This window comes from Gasterosteus aculeatus, chromosome 3 (genome assembly GCF_964276395.1).
Source record: "Gasterosteus aculeatus chromosome 3, fGasAcu3.hap1.1, whole genome shotgun sequence".
Classification (NCBI taxonomy): Eukaryota; Metazoa; Chordata; class Actinopteri; order Perciformes; family Gasterosteidae; genus Gasterosteus; species Gasterosteus aculeatus.
The window spans coordinates 681867-700857 of NC_135690.1; the positions used below are offsets into that span (position 1 = coordinate 681867).

The window sequence follows — 18991 nt, forward strand, 5'->3', positions numbered from 1 at the left end:
CACTGAAATGGATTCTTCATGCCTCTGCAAATTCTCAGTCAAATGTCTCTGGAAACACTCCAAATTCACGCGTGTATGTTTTCAACGGGGCTGTTTAAACACAGTGGAAACGATGTCTTTGTAGAGATGTGTATCAAAACTAATGCAGTTGAGGTGAAAATGAGCCTGTTATTAACTGAATGCTCGGCACACTGTCAACGTTCATGTTTAACTTGATTTATTCTGCCTGTTCTCGCACACGCGGCTCCTTTTTATCAAGTAAGCTTTCCCTGGATTTATGTACCTGAGTGAGACGAGATCCTCACGTCAGAGTATTTAATCATAAACATTACCATATGCAGTCACTAACATATGATTCATGGCTTATTTGTCATTTTTCAGCTTCTTTTATCTTTTTAAAGGACATCGTTGGGGCCTTTTTGCCTCACTTATGGCTGCAGAGAGATATTAACTTAGTACGGAACACAGGCCCCCATGTGACGCCTCACATCGAAGTGGAGACAGGTCTGCATGTGGTCTGAATGAGGTAAACACGGGCAAAAATAACCGAGGCGCAGCAAAGTTCACCGCGGGTCCCGAGAAGGGACGATGAACTCGATGGGATTCTCCCTGCAGCGACATGCACACGTAGGAGCGCCGGTTCGCTTTCACACACGATCCGTTATGAAACGCTGCATTTCCTCTGGCTGATGGGAAAGCTGTCAATCCAACCCCAACCGGGACCGCCTTAAAAGGCGGCTCTCGCCAGGTCATCTGGGAGCAAAGGGGCTTTTTCCACCATCATTCATCGGAACATTTTGTCAGAAGCATTAGCAGCTTCATTTGCCCACGCGTGTGCACGAGTGATAATAATTATAATACATTCATCCATGTGGACTCCTGGACCGGACCGAATCCGCCACACTGCAGGTGTGGAAGTGGTTCCTTTGAGTTTCTTTCCAGAAAAACACATCAAACCCTTGTTTGCCTGATAAATACATTACGCCTAAATCCTCCTTCACAAACACAACTACTTACTGAAGGAAAGGAGTCATCGCCTGTAGCTTATCCCCAATTCTCTATGTTATCACATAAGCCATTCATGAGCTTCCAGTCTATTATTATTCTGCTGCCATTCTTCTGGTGTTTCCTTTTGCCTTTTTGAGGGACGTGGACTTGAAAGCACTAAAGGAAGCAGAAAGCCGATTTACACAATACAGTCTTGCAAAAAGAGCACTTGAATTCAAGGTTTGCAGTCATCACGCGGATTGTGCAAACGGCACAGCGTGCTGCCTCTCTGTGTGGAGTAGCGAGGCAGATATCATGAGGCAGACATGAGCTGACACATGTGCTCGGGCACATTGCAGGGCTCTGTTAGCAAGCGGCGCGTGTGCTCGGCTTCCATCCCGCCTGTGTAATATTATTACGTGAGAGAGAAAGAGAGACGTGCTATTTTTAAACGCAGAGCTCCGAAGTGATTAGCATAGTTCAGTCTGCGTAAAGAAACACAGGAGTGACTGATGATCGGCTCCAAATACGACCACAGGATTTTATAGTGCAGCTTGCAGCTGTAAAACTAAAATAAATAGTTTCCTCGTTAGAAGACGCCTTTATTTCCAGCTGGCTTTTGAAGGATTACTAAAAGGTGGGACTGTGAAAGGATGATTCATTCTACAATCAGCTTGTCTGAGTTTACATATTCCAGCCATGAGACAATCGGGTGCAAATTACAATCAACAATTAAACATTTAAAAGGACTCATTCAAAGCAGTTTACAATTAATAGTGTTGGAGTCCGGAGCCGGCATGAAACAGCTATTGTTGGGTAAATATTGAGAGATTAAATCACTGGACATCAAACTCAATTTGCTGTTTATCCAGCTCACACAGTGAATATGGTCCGGCTGCAGTCGTGCACTATATTTCCAGCGGGTATTGAATACGCTGTAGTATCGCTATGTGAAGTGTTTACACCGGCACGGTGTTAAATATTTCTCAGCCTCAGAGGGTTGCCGATTAAAACCTTCACAAAAATGTAAACATCTCTCCTCGTTACAGCGACAAAACACATCGAAAACACCACCTGACATGCAGGCGACAGGCGAGAGGCGCGGACATGCATGTTGGACAGGACAGAGTTTGATGAGCGTAAGAAAGGGCCGGTTCTCAACCGTCAATGAAACACGATGAACAAGTTAGCACTTGCTAACATAGCCAGGCAGCAAGCGCCTGAGAAGTGGAACCACTGCTGAAGGGCCTTAAGCCTGTATTCCTCATATATTATATATTATATAGAAGTGTATGAGAACATTAGGCGGCTTCACACTTGATTTGTTACAACCACTTTTACTTTGTGTTATCAGTTTGTGAAAGTTCATTCCGACATTTTTGGTGGCCTTCAAACTTGGTTGCGGTTCCGGTCGCAGAATTGAACTGGAGGCCTGAATACGGTGCAGAAACCAAAGGGTGACATCAAAGTGACCACATGCACTTCTTATCATCTCCTCATGTCGCACAAGCACTGCTTGTTGTGGTTCATGTCACTCCATCAGCAGCTCTCATGCACCCTAGCTAGCGTTAGCCGCCGTTAGCCGGCGTTTCTTTCCGGGTCCAGCGGTGATGACAGCAGACGATCGGACCGTGAAGCATCACATGACCTCCACGCTGAGTGAACTGCACTGTGCTTCCAACGAGGACACGGAGTAGCTAAGAGTCACCGAGCAGCACGCGAAGCCCTCGAATCACAGACGGGACTAACAGCTCAAAGAGGCGGCAAACCACGTTAGCCCCCCAACCAGACCACGGCTTGTGTGGCTGTTGGAAACTGCAGTGATATCGATAACTATTTTAGTGCCCGCCTACGCGCGTACTGGACCAATTGCATTACAGCACCCAGGATTCATGCCACCTGGAGAGAATTCATGTAGGAGGTGCTATCACAGAGAGGAGTAAATGAGTCACTCCGTTTCTTCTTTTTTCGGTAATTTCGATCCAAATCAAGACACAGGTAGAAACAAACATTTGTGTTTCTAGTTTGTGTTTGAGTTTAATTGGAAACCCAAAGCCCTCTCCGCCCAATGTGCCGACTGTGAAAGGGGAATGCAAGTTCCCCACGTGAGGATCAGATCCCAGAAGGGCGCTTCACTAGTTCCTAACAGGACATGCATCCACCTTGATCCCCACGAGAACGCTTCTATTTCCAGTCGCTCTGCTCGACTGCTCCGCCGGCTACAGAGCGCAGTTCTCTCCCTCTTGTCCTCTCTTTTTATCCATTTTTTATTTTTGTTGCTGCGGCTCATTAATTTGATTTTTTGGGTTTAATTAGCTCCCTCTAAAAACATTATCAAAAAGATAATTTGACTTGAAGCTCAGGTTTCCTAAATGTAATTTACAAAAACAGAGACCTAATCTGATCCGGCATCCAATAATCTTCTTCTTTCTCTCCTTCATACATGCTGCTATAAATAACCTGCTGTGACTGAAAAGCTTTTCTTTCTCTTTCCGCCACAGCATCCTGTTTGCTGATATAGTGGGTTTCACCAGTCTGGCCTCCCAGTGCACAGCCCAGGAACTGGTTAAGCTCCTAAATGAGCTGTTTGGAAAATTTGATGAGCTTGCGACGGTGAGTCTTGTTTCCCTTCCTCGAACACATATCCCTCAATTACAGCCACTGCTGGCATGGCGAGCTGCTCTTTTGCCAGCGCTCTGTCCAACCCTCGACACGGGAAGCCGCTGTGTGCGTGTGTGCGTGTGTGTGTGTGTGCGTGTCTTTGTCCACAGGCTGCTGGCACATGCCACTGTTGTACCAGATTAGCATGATGTCACTGGGGACACTGGAAGCCCATATGATGCTTAATATGATTACCCGGTGCTTCATTTGAGGAAGAGTGGACAGACCTCGCTAATCTAGGCCAGATTTACCCGGGGCTAAACCGCGCCTCTGCTCGTCACTCGCTGCGAGAACCAACTGAATGAAGGGACAACTGACTCGTCCTTGTCCCAATCTCTCTCGGGTTTGCATGTAGGGTAAATAAAGATTTCAGCTCGCCCATCTGTCAATATGTCGCTCTTTGTGATTTCAGTGCCGAAAGTCGGCTAAACTTTTACTGTGTGTTTCGTCGCTGCGGTTAATCTCGACGCGGTCGGTTCCAGAATAACTCGTTTCCAAAAATCACACAGGCACTTGGACCTTTACTTTGAATTGGGGCAATGAGGATCAAAGCATATCTCCAGGACACGTGGGACATCTGCAACGCTGTGAATTTGGTTGACACATATTTAGTTTGGTGAGACGGTTGAGCAGATCACCCGTCTACAGCCTTATCTACATGTAATCTGGCCTCTATCACTTACAGCAGGCACACGCCCTTGTCAAATCCATTAATCCACGGGATTACAACTAACCCTTTTTTTGCTTTCATAGAAGGTTGGCCGTGTTAGGAGCTTCTATTTTTAACTTTTTTTTATTTGTATGTGCACTAAATTAGAACCGACTCAAAAGAGAGTCTCTATCAATTGGACTTTTGTCAATGATTGTCATTCCCACTCCAATTAGTCTCCAAAACGGTTGATTTTCCTGCTGTTTTGCACGACATTTGCAGGCTGTCTTTGTCCTGCATGGGATTCCATGCATGCAAACCACACACACACACACACACACACACACACAGATGGTCTCATTTATAAATCAAGTGATGTCAACAAGTCAATGCACTTATTGAAACCAACTAATCTGAAAAGAAACTGCAATTCATTTAGCTTCAAGTGATTCACTTCCGTCTCCCGAAGTCGTTCGGCTGGTAGAAAGGTGCAAACGTCTTGAGCTGCGTCTGCTTCCGTCGCTGCTTTGATTGGATCCGTCTCATTCTTTGGGTTACTACCGAGTAGGTTGGTCTGATCTTCGCTCGGCTGCTAGCTGAGCCGTGAAACTTGTCATAAAATGTTCCAGCTTTGCCCTGACCCAAAGCGGCGCTCATTCTGAGCCCCTTTGGCAGGAAGCGGCGCGGCCGGTGACTCATGTGTGGTCGCCGTGGCCACGCAGACTCTTATCATTCCAGACTCGGAGCGGGCGATACCACATGGCCACCGGGCATCATCTCATAATACCATTCCAGCACCATCCCCACACCACCTGTCCACTCTTTGGACTTGTCAAGCTGATGGGAAGTGGGCCAGGAACGCAGTGTCCTCCTCCAGTGTTGTGTAGAGCAAGTGTCCTCTCGTCTTTGTACAAACCCAAATGAAGATTAGTATTTCAACGTCCGCTATATTTCACACTTAATTTTCGGCATTCGATCAAAATGACTTTTTTGCTTTTTGGAATAGTTTACCACTTTTGCCCGTTTCTTATTGTTTAGCCACCGCGTGTCAAAGACGTCATTTAGTAAATGTCAACCTGAAGAAAAAGCTTTAGGAGAAGGGTTATCTCCTGTCATCGTCATCTCGCCGACTAAGTCCCAGCTAATCCAGAAATGGGCAAAGAAGCGGATCTTACGTAGGTGACGCAGCAAAGTAGACAGGCAGCGCGGAGCCACCTGAGACGCCGTCCACCTGTCACTCAAAGCCGCGTCGTCAAGTTTAACATCGGAATGTCTAAGGCCATTGGAGGAACTGCAGCGTTTGGCTCTCGGCCTAATTGTAGGAGGTTGCCGTTTGCTCATGGGTACGAGGCAAACGCCCTGTGTCCAGATTGAAAGACACTGTCCCCTCCGACGTGTTGCATTGACCGTGGTAACATTCAGAAAACGATGAAATGAGGCAAAAAGCTCCGGATTAGTCGTCAGGTTTTTTTAAATTTTGAATTTGGTGGCATCAGTATTCATAAAGTATGAACTTTACATCATTACAACATACAGCAAGCTGACCAATAACACAAAACAGCCATTAATTATTGTTGCACGTATCGATACGGAGGAAGAGGAAAGGAGCGCTTTGAACTGTTTTACTGTAAGCGGCTGATGGTTCAAGTCCCATTGAAGTTTGAGCCTTTCCTGAGCGAAGATGCTCAGTGAACAGCTGCATCAACGTGACATCAGGACCGGCGGCCACCTCCGGTTCTTAAGGGCCGACTTATGGCGCCTTTCCACCGAGCGGTGCGGTACGGGTCGGGTCGGTACCCTTTTATTTGTGTCTCCACTGCCAAAAGTTGAGAATGGTACCAAAAACCCAAACCGTACCGCTTTTTGGGTCCCCTTCCGTTGGGGTACCTGGCACAGTTTCTGGAATACACCACGCCTATCAACTAAGGGTACTGTTTGGCTCGCCAGATCATGGTTAACAGCCCCGACCCGTACCGACCCGACCCGTACCATACCGCTCGGTGGAAAGGCGCCATTAGGTTCTCTCTAATGGCCAGCAGGCTCCTCCCCCTTTTGCAACTGTTCCCTCATTAATCATCGAAAAAACATGAGTTTATGGTGTCAATGGCTAGTTTTGAGTTTACATCAATACAGCGAGGTGTTCATTTTGTGAATCATGGAACATTTAGAGTCAAATAGAGCAGCTGAGCATCTTTAGAGCGCCGGTATGGGGGGGATTGAAGTGTTGTCCACTCCGGGAGTTGTCCATGTTTTCATGTTATACAACTTTAACCCTTTTAGATTTGAACTGTGACCTTTCATCTTCAGCATTTGGTCTTACTTAGCCCCCCCCCCCCCACATGGCCATGTCCACCTCGTATGTAGTCTATGGTTAGGATGCGTAGCAAACACTGCATCTCCACGTGAAGCAGGCGAAATGAGGATTGAGGATGAACATGTTCATGGAACCCAGTCACACACCAGTGATTCTCACCACCCACGAGAACGCAAGCTGAGAGTAATTATAACTCCTCACCAGCAGGCTGTGAGTCTGCCAACTATTCCGCTGAGAACAAAAGTGAGAGGTCCCATCAACCCGGGGAAGCTTTGAAACTGTTTCTCTACTCACATTTGGACTTTGGCAGAATCGACAAAACACATCACGGAGTCGTGCGGTTTGACAGGAAGTGGTCTGAACTTGTCCGTCAGCGGTTGTTTTTTTCAAGCAGGTAACACGATTGAGATAGCGTTCATGATTAGAAGAGAGAAAAGTAAAAAAGAAGAAAAGAAGTAGATTTATTTAAAAGGGGGACAACGAGAATTTATATTTGCCCACCAACCGTCACCCCACAAACACTTCCTCCGGCGGAGTTTTCATCCATCTGTGCGGCGCTCGACGCGACGGCTTCTGCTGTGAGAGGGACTCATTTATTGTTGTTGTGATGCTCTATAACATGAATAGTTCTGCTCTCGTGTCTGTATACGTGTGTGTGTGTGTGTGTGTGTGTGCGTTTCCATGGCAGACTTTCACAAAGCTCTTCATTCTTGTCTTTTCTCTCCTCTCCCAACACCTCCCTGCATCACAGCTTCAAGACTCCTCCGCTCCTTGTTTCTCAGCTTTGTGATTGACACACGGCAGCCTGCTTCCCACAACTGTGTCTTTTGTGCCCTGTGGTTCTCGTCCTCTCGTGTTTCCATTCCTGGGACGGCTCAATGATGAATGATTCTATCTGCTGACTCTCGCTTCCCCCGACAAGTCAGAGTCGCCTGTTCCCTTCGTTCCTTCCCTGTGACCTTCATGAATAGTCACATGTGCGATGCATGGATGCGTGCTGGATTTGACCTCATCCGTTGCTATATTTGCATGCCGGGTATTTTGACTGTTTTTCACGCTATTCAAGAGAAATTCACCTGAGCATCAGTTGTCAGAACGCGGAGTCCCTGTTTAGACATTGCACTCTACTACACAACAACAAATGCTAATCTAGATAGTTGAGAGTAACCGGAGAGATTGTGCAATTTCAACTGTATTCTCTTGAGAGAGACCAGAGACTCCCAAAGCACGGGAAGAAAGTGAAGCGAGAAACATTTACATTCCAAAGTAAACGTTTCTAACTGCTCTGTGGTTTATATAACACAAAATCCTGTGCCAAGAGAAATTTAACAAAATGCTGCTCAGGATGCTAATAAAAAAAAGCATTCTTAAATTAGGCACAAGGACTGTTCAGTGCCCACACAGTGACAGCTGCCTGCCAGAAACCAAAGTCTGCGTGTAGACACACTTCCAATAACCCTGTTTGGGTTTGTCTCACGAGCAGGTGGAAGGATCACTGTCAAGTCCTGCAGTTTCCCCTCCGACGCCTGCGTCCTAAAATCTAAAACCCAAGCCAAACAAGCAGCTTGAGAGCTGGACTGATGAGGACGATGGGCTGTGCGCTCCGGGAAAATTGGGGAAAAGATAAAGTCATAATTTATATTTACAACATTGAAGCAGCAAAGACGAAAACACCTGGACTCATGCGGGTAAAGAGCACGAAGCCACTAAATCCTACACTGCCCATAATTAGAAATAATACAATTGTATGTTCAGGCGAAAACAAATCTTTTACTCATTTACTTAATATCCCTTAATGTGATTTTTGATACAATCATTGCTCAGTTTAGGGATGTTGCATGATGCACGTTCACGTTTTTAAGCAGTTTTTTAAACGTTTAACCATTGAAGACAACGGTGCTGCTGGTTTCCATTTCCAATGAAACGTTCAGAAAAGGCAGTGGTGTCTTTGTGAACGAATCACTCGTTTGTTTGTTGTATCCGACGTATCCGTGAAATATCTTAATCTATATTAATATGTTTGCTTAACGACTCTCCAGCACCTGCTTGTTCCAACAAACCAGTTTGGTGGTGGGTGGAAGAAGTGTTGACATATTATTCATTTGTTGTTGCACATAAATTATTTCTTATCAATTCAAATCAATAAAAGGGAGCTGTCAGTGCTTGTGTGCATGCCCACTTTAAATACTTTGCAATGAATCCATGTCTGTCTTTAGTGAGGAAAGGAGGACATTAAATAATTCAAGCCATGGTAGATGGGATCATCTTTTTTTTTACTTAGTCTCATATGTAAGAAATAAAATAGTGTGATTGCTTTCAGTTAGAATTAAGAATTGTATCTCAACTGAGTGCAACACGTTCAGACACGAACACACCTTCGGCTTCCCCGTCTCGGATTCCCTTTTTGTCTCCCTTGCTTTGTCCTTTTTGTCTCCCTCGCTTTGTCCCTTTTGTCTCCCTCGCTTTGTCTCTTTGTCCCTTTTTGTCTCCCTCTCCTCTCCCTGTGCGCACTGAGGTGCCTTTCGGGTTTCCATCTCTGCAAAGCGTCCGTGCTGCTGCTCACGTTCTGACCTCACTGAAAACATAAATTATCCAAAATGTGCATCTTAAAGATTCATTTTGGCTTCCCTCATAATGGAGATTGTGAGTAGGTGTCTAAATGTACCTGTCCCTAATACACACAGTGCCCGTCTTGACCGTCCGGATTTCCCACAATGCCTCAGTCACATGACGGCGGTAATCCTTCTTGGGACTGAATCAGCGCCTAAGCCCTCGCAGGGCAGATTAGCACAGGAAAAGCACAGAGTGGGAGACTCTGTAAGTACCGGGGCTTTCCCCTGCTTCCGGTAGCGCCGACCACGCCATCTGTTACTGCTCCACCGTGACCGCCGTCGCCCCGAGGAGACCTCAGCGCTTCCATTACAGCTGAGAAGAACCCAGTGTTTCCTTTGCCTGGTCTTATTCGCCCTGCGCAGCCAAGCAACGGCGTTGCAGATGAGACTCGATGCTGCTCATTTTTTTAACAATGGTCGGACATTTTTGGCTTTTACAAAAAATAATATTGCACTTTGTTAATGGACAAGACCGAAATGAAGTCTAACAGCAGCACAACAAGAACCTATAAATGTTATATAAGCCTATGTTATATAATGGCGCTGTACTCCACAATGAGCTTATCCTAAATCATCTCGTTGTCAGTGTTTGACTTTCTCTTCTTTCCATCGATTCTTGTGGATGCGAAATCCCAGGAACGCCTGTGGGGTTTCTCAAAATGTGGCACAAATGTCCACTCAAATTCTAGACTTGGGGGGGGTCAGAGGTCAAAAGTAGAAGTCACTGTGACGGAAACCTTCAGTGTGACAGGCAGTGGCTAATTTGAGATCGATAATTCTTTCACTTTGCAGTCAACGTGCTTCTCTCTGCGTCGCCTCATTTCACTGCGACTGAGGGTTCTGAACAACATCGGCGCATGAGCCCCGATGCCCCTGAGCACCGACCGCAGCACGTGAAGCTGCCGCGAGGCATGTTTGCCTCTAACAAGCTCTTACCATCGCGCTCTCTCTCTTTTTTTTTTTAAACATGCATGTTTAAAATAGAGCACCCGTCTTTTCTTCTGCCCATCGATGTGCGTAATTATGAGGCTTTGTGCTCTGCATGCATGGCCAGTGATCCCATTACCTCCATGGAAACAATAAAGGGTATTGAGGAGGCGTCCTCGGTAACCCGGTCTCCCTGGTAAAATCTCAGGCTGTTGCTCATATCCTCTAATAATGTGCTGTACCGGTAAGCCGCCTTTTCATGCCACTGCTTATTGTTCCCAAAGAGTGAGAGAGTGACTCACCTTATTCCCTCGAGTGAGATTGATCCTTTGGTCTAGCGCTGCATTGTGGGAACCACTTCAGCGTTGGTGGGACTTGGAGCGTCTCGAGAGTTTGCGCTGTACAAACGTCGGCCCGTGAGGAGATCCGCGTCATGTGCTGCGTCTCGTCCAATGACCGTCGGATCTGACTTTCTGTCTCCGATTCGTGTGCCTGAATTCTCACCAGGCGTCTTTGGGTTCGGTAGTGAGTCTCCTTCGCCTTCAACCGCCGCTGTCGCTGGTCATTTTGAAAGCACACAGCTTCGGTACGAGGCACAATCAATCCAAGAATACCAGTTCATCCATTGAGGTCAATTTTTATACCACAGGCATTTACTGACTGAAGCTGAATGGTGCCGATGTTCTGGGATGTGGGTGTCAATATCGACATTTCTTACCAAACGGTTTAAAATCGGCCTTAATCCTGCGGATGAGTTGACCGTTTGGGATTCATGAAGGCCTTCTCCAACTGCCTTGTTCTCCTTTGAGCGTTGGATTACAACGCCGGCACGACAAAAGCATGTTCTCTGCTTTCTGTGCACGGAGAATCAAGCATCATCACGTACAAAACACATGAAGCTCAGTTTAGTCACTTTAGCTTATTGCCACCATGTTTTTCTGGTCTCAGTCTTACGTTTGTGCATGACGAGGTAATGAATAACGCCATAAACTCAATCAACCTCGGATAGCTTGCAGCTACATTTACAAACTACACTGATGAATATGGACTGGTGTAATGGATAAACTATAATTAAATGTCAGAAGGCGGCTGCTCTCCGAAAACATAGTTGCAACTTTGATTAAACTGAAAAGAGTGATGCCTTTCGCTACTTTGAATGCTTGTTTAGGGTGAAATGTAGACGTGGAGATGAGGCTGCTACTGATTGGCTAATCCTTATTGGAGGAACGAACGGAATCTCAATGTCGTTTGTAACCGTCAGGAGAACCACTGCCGAAGGATTAAGATCCTGGGGGATTGTTACTACTGTGTGTCTGGACTGACCCAACCCAAGACCGACCACGCGCACTGCTGCGTGGAGATGGGCCTGGACATGATCGACACCATAACGTGAGTGTTGAAACTCCTCGTCTTTCGCCTCGCGGTGTTAAAACAGTAAACATCGTGTTCCACTTGGTGTGCTGGAATAAAATCACTTTCTGTCAATGTGCTTTCTAAATACCAATATATGTATGAAGTCTTTTCATTGCTTCGTATCACCCTATTTCAATTGAGCGGTTCCGCTGAGTGCATGTTGACAGATTCTATCGAGTGCAGCAAACTGCGGCCTGATTGGCCATGACGGCTGCGACTGAATTCCATCGGAGTGAGCGCGCGTACATCCGGCTGAGGGGGAATAGAGAGGGCTTTGACGGTGAAAGAAAACAAGCTGTTTCATTGAGCTCGTGGTCCTCGCATGAGGAGAGGGAGAGATTGAGATGCAACGGAGGATTACATCAGAAACTCTCAGGATTTGACTGGAAGCCTGTTAATCAGTGTCAATCTTTATTTAAACAGAAATGCTCAACTTAGCAGTCTTCTTTGTCCTTTAGTCTAATTCTGTTAAAGCAAAGTCCGCTTCCTTCCTTCCATATTAAGTTGTCAGTCTTTCAGCGTGTGAAAGAAATCATCTTCTCCCACAATGTGTCAATGATGTTTGAGTTTGTGATGATAGAGTGGTCTTTGGTACCAACGTTAAATCAAAGATGTGAATCCATATCCAACAAAATGGAATCAGCAGAAACAACCTAAAAACTAACCAGAAGCCCTGATATGTGTAAACACGCTTACGGGAAGAAACGTGAAAACAAACCTGTCAGACGTGTAGCTCATTGATGTTGCTCGGCAACGTGGCCGCCGTCAGGATGTGGAGGCTGACGCTTTAGTCTAGCTACCGTTACAGAGTTCACAAGTGATGTTGTTGTTGTTGTTGTTGTTGTTGTACTCACCCTTCCAGGCTCAACTTTTATCAGGATGTCTTTCATGTGTCTGTTGTTTCCACACTTTGACGGATGCAACTGAAAATTATTGTTGTAAATAGCAGATATTGTTGATAATTACCGGGCGTTTTGTTCTAAAAAGAACTAGAAGTTAAAATGAGGAAACATCACTTCCACCAGAGGAGACGTTATGGTCATGAAGTGTTGCCGTGTGCACAACGCTGCTAATGCTCGGCCCCTCCATAGATGCATGGATACGAATACAAACACGACCCCACTCCCCCCGTTCTGTCCCCGCAGGTCAGTAGCAGAGGCCACAGAAGTCAACCTGAACATGCGTGTGGGCTTGCACACGGGTCGGGTGCTGTGTGGAGTGCTGGGCCTCAGGAAATGGCAGTATGATGTGTGGTCCAATGACGTGACCCTCGCCAATGTAATGGAGGCCGGAGGACTACCTGGGTCAGTACTGGACGTTTAGCGTGACCACCAGCCTCAAGGGCTACGGACGCCGCACACGCACACTCATTACGTTAATAATATAATAATATATAATAAGCCAGGTGTGAATATTTACAACACAATCCTATAAACAGTACCAGAATGTTGCACATGTTTTATTGTTCAATTGAATGAGAAAGTCAGTCCGAACCTTTGACTGGTTCTTATTGAACTAAGTCTGACTTTAAACATAAGTTTAACTTTTAGCTTCATAAAAATAGTATTTTCCAAACAGAGTATTTTCCAATTTTCCTTTTGAGACTCTCCTGAGGATGAGCTGCCCTGCTGGTCTCTGCGAGGTGTCACCCTGTCCCGTCTCCGCCTGTGTTCCACAGGAAAGTCCACATCACCAGAGCCACCCTGGAGTGCCTCAACGGAGATTATGAGGTGGAGCCGGGAAACGGTCACGAAAGGAACGCCTTCCTCCAAAAACATGAAATTGAAACCTTCTTTATAGTGCCATCTCACCGACGGAAGGTATCGCACTGTAATCCTGCGCTGCTGAATGTATACTTAGATTCCTAGTGGTGTGAAGTCGTTTCTTGAGATGACACTTCCCATAAGACGTCGGCCTTAGTTGAACCGCTTCATTACTTGGATGGCGTTGACACAGTAGCACAGCTTCTGCAGGCCGTATGCTAATCAGCGTTAACACACGGATGTGGTAAGTAAGAGAAGGCCAGTTTTAAAAGACAGACTTACCTTCACCTCTGTGCCGATATGTGAAGTCCAACCGTTGAACAGAAACCGGCCCATAGAGTGTCGGCGGGAGCGTCCAGCGCTCGCACACTCGCCGTTGAGCTAAAATCACATGCAGCCTGTACCGCAAAGGACGGGGGCATTAAAGGCTGCGGCATCGACCCTCTCGAGTCTGCACGGTCCGTCCGTCTCACATGAGTGTGTCAGTGGTGACACATAAACATGCACATCTCTCGACAGATGTGCCAGAAGCCGCTGGAGAGGGAATTTCAGTCTTGGTTTCATATTACTTTCCTCTCCTTCTACCTCTCTTCTCCTCTTTTATTAACGCAGGTTTTATGTTGTGCAATGCGCTTCTTAGGGGGGGGGGGGGGGGGGGGGGGGTTAGGTGGGGTCTCGCGTGAACCTGTGACACCCCAGTTGCGTGTGATTTTCTTCCATGTGCGGCAGACTTTGCTAATCCGCTTAATAGAGCTGATGGTTGCACGGCTCAGTATATGAGTATATATGAGTATATGAGTATATATGAGTATATGAGTGTATATGAGTATATATGAGTGTATATGAGTGTATATGAGTATATATGAGTATATGAGTGTATATGAGTATATATGAGTATATGAGTATATATGAGTATATGAGTGTATATGAGTATATATGAGTATATATGAGTATATGAGTATATATGAGTATATATGAGTATATATGAGTATATATGAGTATATGAGTATATATGAGTATATGAGTGTATATGAGTATATATGAGTGTATATGAGTGTATATGAGTATATATGAGTATATGAGTATATATGAGTATATGAGCTGTGTTTTAAAGGCTGCTCCTCTCTGCTATTGTGTCTCACGCTCCTCCTCAGGAACACGCCTTCGACGTTGTGTATCGAGCAAAACCAATAGGGCAGGTCTTACTGCAAAGGGACATCTCCTCAAACGCGCTTACTTATGATCCATGTCTAAAAAAATATCTTTACAAAAGAGAAATTAGGGCAGATAAGTCCTAAAAGGATCAAAACCACCAATGATATTGACCGTATGGGAACTACTCATAGTGAAATATGTGAGCCTGATTATAATTGATTGCGTTTGTGTGCATGAACACGTGTGGACGTGCATGCTGTCCAATATCTGTGCATGATTTATAGACCCTTAAATAATATGTACATATACATACATGTATATGTATATATCTGTGTGGGGTATCATGACTAAATCCTTGTTCCCGTTTCTTATCTGGTGACAGATATTCCCAGGATTGATTCTTTCGGATATAAAGCCAGCCAAAAAGATGAAGTTCAAAACTGTGTGCTACTTACTAGTGCAGCTTATGCACTGCAGGAAGATGTTCAAGGCTGAGATTCCCTTCTCCAATGTCATGAACTGCGAGGACGGTGATAAGGTATAAACTCTCAGTGTCTGTGTTTGTTTGTGCTGTGACTTACGTGAATAGAGACAGAAGGATAAACCGGTCTGAATGTCTACAGTTAAAGTATATTTGGTAAACGCTTGTTTGTCTAAACAGCCTTAAATCTGGGTCTTTAAACCATAACCTGAATCTTTGTTTGAGCATTGCAGGGTGCTGTGGTGATAAAAACGACAACTGTAGAACTGTGTAGACATTAAGTAGCACTTCATATCAAACATTTTAAATAATTGTATATTCCTAGATATATTGCACACAAGCCTTGACATTTCCATATTGTACTTAACACCACAGCTTGAGACACAAGCTTGAGCTCTACAGGATTCATCATTCAAACATAACTGAGCTGCGGATCACCCAAAGGGAAATTATTCTGATTCCTTTATGATTTACTCACTTTGTTAATATGACAAACAGTAGATATTATCAGCGTGTGCAGGAGATGCTCCAAATCCATAACGGTGTCACACGGATGTTCATTGAACATCGCAGTATTTCAGTCATGTTTGTAGCACAGCCAGATCTTCTATCCATTGTCCTTGTATCTCTTTTGCATTATTCCAAATTAATTAATTTACGGTCTATTTTGGTGTTTCAGGCCAATTGGACAAAAAGCGAGCGGTTCGCAGACAAACAAATAATAATGATAATAATACATTTCATTTGTAATGCACTTTATATTTAAGCAAATCCCAAAGTACTAAATAAAATGATCAATCGAGAAAACAATTGTCAGATTAAGTGGTTATTAAAATAAATGCCACACACACAATGTGCCGCCTCACAGAAGTAATTCACATGTTTGTTCATGCTTACACTCAATCTGGGATGAATTGGCAGGAGAAAATAATTCGATGCTAATTAAAAAGGCTTCACAAAGTCATAGCAGCTACAGATCTGTCACAGGAAATCCACTATGTTGTAAAAAGCTATGAAATGATGGTAATCAGGAATCAGGAATCAGGAAACATTTATTTGCCAAAATATGTCAAACATACAAGGAATTTGTCTTGGCGGTTAGTGCGCGACAGTAGACCGACAGCAGTGCACAAGTAATAAAATAAAGTAAAATGAAATGCTGATGCAATGGGCTAGTAGAATAAGGCTATGGGTTAGTATAAAACAAGGGAATAAAGTTAAACATTTTAAATATTAAAAAAGTTAAAAAGAAAAATATTAAGCATAAAGTGCACTAACGAACAAGTAACAAACAAGTAACAAAGTGACGAGTGACGACAAGTGATCAGGACCTCAGCACGTCGCTGCTGCCATATAGGTCAACATACCACAACCTGCCCAAACACACACACACACACACACACACACACACACACACACACACGTGGCAAAATGTCAGAGCGCTTATTGACCTTGTGTGCTTAACAGAAACCCAGAGTCCTGGCAGCTGTGTAATTTTGCGCCAGCTGTTTTAATCCAGATTTCCAGGTGTGTGTGTGAGGGGGGGGGGGGGGGACATGTTTTTTCTCATTTCTTGGACAAATCCCACTATCACATCATTAACGAGGAGTCACCTCTAAAATAAATTATTCCCATAAGAAGAATGATTTATTTAGGTGTCAAAACAAGTAGAGCAGATCTGTGTTTGACACATTTAGCATAAAGGTCGGACCGAGCTCCATCTTGACACTTGTCTCCTCTCAGGGATAATGACGACACTGAGACGCCGATTAGTACACAATGACAGACAAATGGAGAAGGGTTGACAGGCTAAAGTCAAACATGCACCCACAACTGGAAGCTAATTTCGCATTCAGACCACAGACACTTGAATTGTGTGAAAAGATATATGCATTCAAGGCACGGAGGGGAGCAATACGGACGAATAGGATTTTTGGTGCAGCAGACATGGCTGCATGATGTGTTCTGTGCTACATTGGGCGCAATATGGAATATGAGGAGAAGTCGGCGTGTGTGGTGCTGCCTTGTGAATGACAAAACCAGAGCATGAGGGAAGCACAGAGAACTGAGGGACGAAAACAAGGAGATAAAGGAAGGAGAAGGACCGAGGGGGGAAGGGAATAATGAACAAGGAATGAAAGGATGAACCGAGGATGAGAACAAGGAAGTACGGATGAATAAACAAAACCATGGAATAAAGGCAGGAAGAAAGGAAGAATATATCAGAGCAGGAAGATATGTATGCATACGCAAGGTAGGGAAGAGGGAGGAAGGAAAAGTATGCACAGCAAGGAAGGAAGGAAATAAGGAAGAATACATTTTATCAAAGAACGAAAGGCAGGACGGACAAATAGGCAGCAATACATTGAATTGGCCTGTAAGGTTTGAATAAGAAGATATACAAGAATATAAGTGAGAAAAGGAAGAAGTAAAAAGATTCCAGGCAAGCAAATAAAGGAAAGGAGGAAGTGAGTGAAGAAGTCATGGAGGCAGAGAAGGAAAAGAGGACGTAAGGAAGAATGTAGAACGGCAGGGAAGGGAATGAACTCATGAACACAGGTGACCCTTGCTCACCTTTGGTCCCCCACTATTCCACGAGTTACACAATAAATACATCCACCATGCTCACACACACACACACACACACACACACATCCGCCCTGTGATGGCAACTCTCCGCTTCGCTGCGGCGCTCAAAGCAGCTTCCTTCAGCTGCCAAGGACACGCAGCCACAGCGGGGGGCCATTCGGTAATGAAGTGAAGTGTGACAGCGATGTTTCTTCTCATAGTATAATATCGCTCTTTTTCACCCGGGTTCCTCCAGCGATGCATATATACAGAGCGCTGCCCTGCAGCATGTTGATCACACTGTTGTTCTTCAACTTCTGCAGTCTGAAGTCTTCTTATTTCATTTATTCATTTTGCATCATGCCCGCCAGCGGAGGGCCATGCGGACGGCGCCGCAAAAGCTGAGGAGCCGTCCCAACGCCAACCAGGCCAACGTGATTCAGAGCAGCCCCAGGACCCGGGTGAACCGCTACATCGGCCGCCTGATCGAGGCCCGCCAGACCGAGTCGGACACGGCGGACCTCAACTTCCTCACACTCACGTACAAGTGCTCGGAGCGCGAGCAGAGGGTGAGGCTACTTCACACACACACACACACACACACACACACACACACACACAGACCTGTGCAGTGAACTGTCTACCCGGCCTTTGTCCTTGCGTAGTACCACCAGCTGCCCGACGAGCACTTCATCAGCGCGGTGGTCGTCTCTCTGATCCTCGCTGCCTTGTTCGGCCTCGTCTATCTTCTCATCATACCACAGTACGTACAGCACATTGTGTCGCCGTCCCGTCTCCTCGTTCACCTCTTGGTTACTCAGGTCTCTGTCTACAGGGGAACAGTGGTACTCGTCCTTCTCGTCTTCTGCATCTGCTTCCTGGTCGCTTGTATCATGTACCTGCATATCACCAGAGAACAGGTAAAGACGTCCGGCTCGCCTCCTTTCCTCGCTCACCTTTTCCTCACACCTGACGAACAGCTGATGAGTTGAATTTTTCTTCTCTTTTCCCTCTGCTGTTTTTAGCTGACTCAGGAGAAATATGTCAGCATGTTTCACTGCGTTGTGTTTGAACTGTTCATTGGGTTTCAGCTGTTGTTGAGGTTGATGGTCATCCTCAACGCTCCTGCATAGTTTGTGACTTTTACACTTTCTCTGTATACTGTAAACTGTTGCTGTATAGTAACATATTATACAGAACGAAATATTTCGGCGGCAATATAATTATTAACAATTTATCATTCTCAATTCCTCATGGTGTCCTTCGCCCAACTTCGTCTACGTTGTCTTCTCGCAGTGTTTCCCCGGGTGCCTGACCATCCAGATCCGCACTGCCCTCTGCGTCCTCATCGTGCTCTTAATCTACGCTGTGGCCCAGGCCTGCGTGGTAAGTGGGAAAGGCCTCGGTAACAAATCCACCGAGCGACCGGTTAGAAAGAAAGTCGCCGTGCCTCGGACTGTA

The 18991-nt window shown here is 45.4% G+C and overlaps 1 protein-coding gene across 2 annotated transcripts in view; it reads left to right on the forward strand.

The window, feature by feature from the left end:
* The window catches only part of LOC120816002 (adenylate cyclase type 1), a 30503-nt gene that overhangs the window by 6995 nt on the left and 4517 nt on the right, over window positions 1-18991 (forward strand). For both annotated transcript variants that reach the window (XM_040171189.2, XM_078098570.1), the window contains exons 4-12: window positions 3489-3600; window positions 11412-11539; window positions 12709-12867; window positions 13242-13383; window positions 14864-15019; window positions 17902-18099; window positions 18196-18293; window positions 18366-18450; window positions 18827-18916. In XM_040171189.2, coding sequence (XP_040027123.2) covers window positions 3489-3600; window positions 11412-11539; window positions 12709-12867; window positions 13242-13383; window positions 14864-15019; window positions 17902-18099; window positions 18196-18293; window positions 18366-18450; window positions 18827-18916 — 1168 coding nt within the window. The remainder of the gene's footprint in view (window positions 1-3488; window positions 3601-11411; window positions 11540-12708; window positions 12868-13241; window positions 13384-14863; window positions 15020-17901; window positions 18100-18195; window positions 18294-18365; window positions 18451-18826; window positions 18917-18991) is intronic.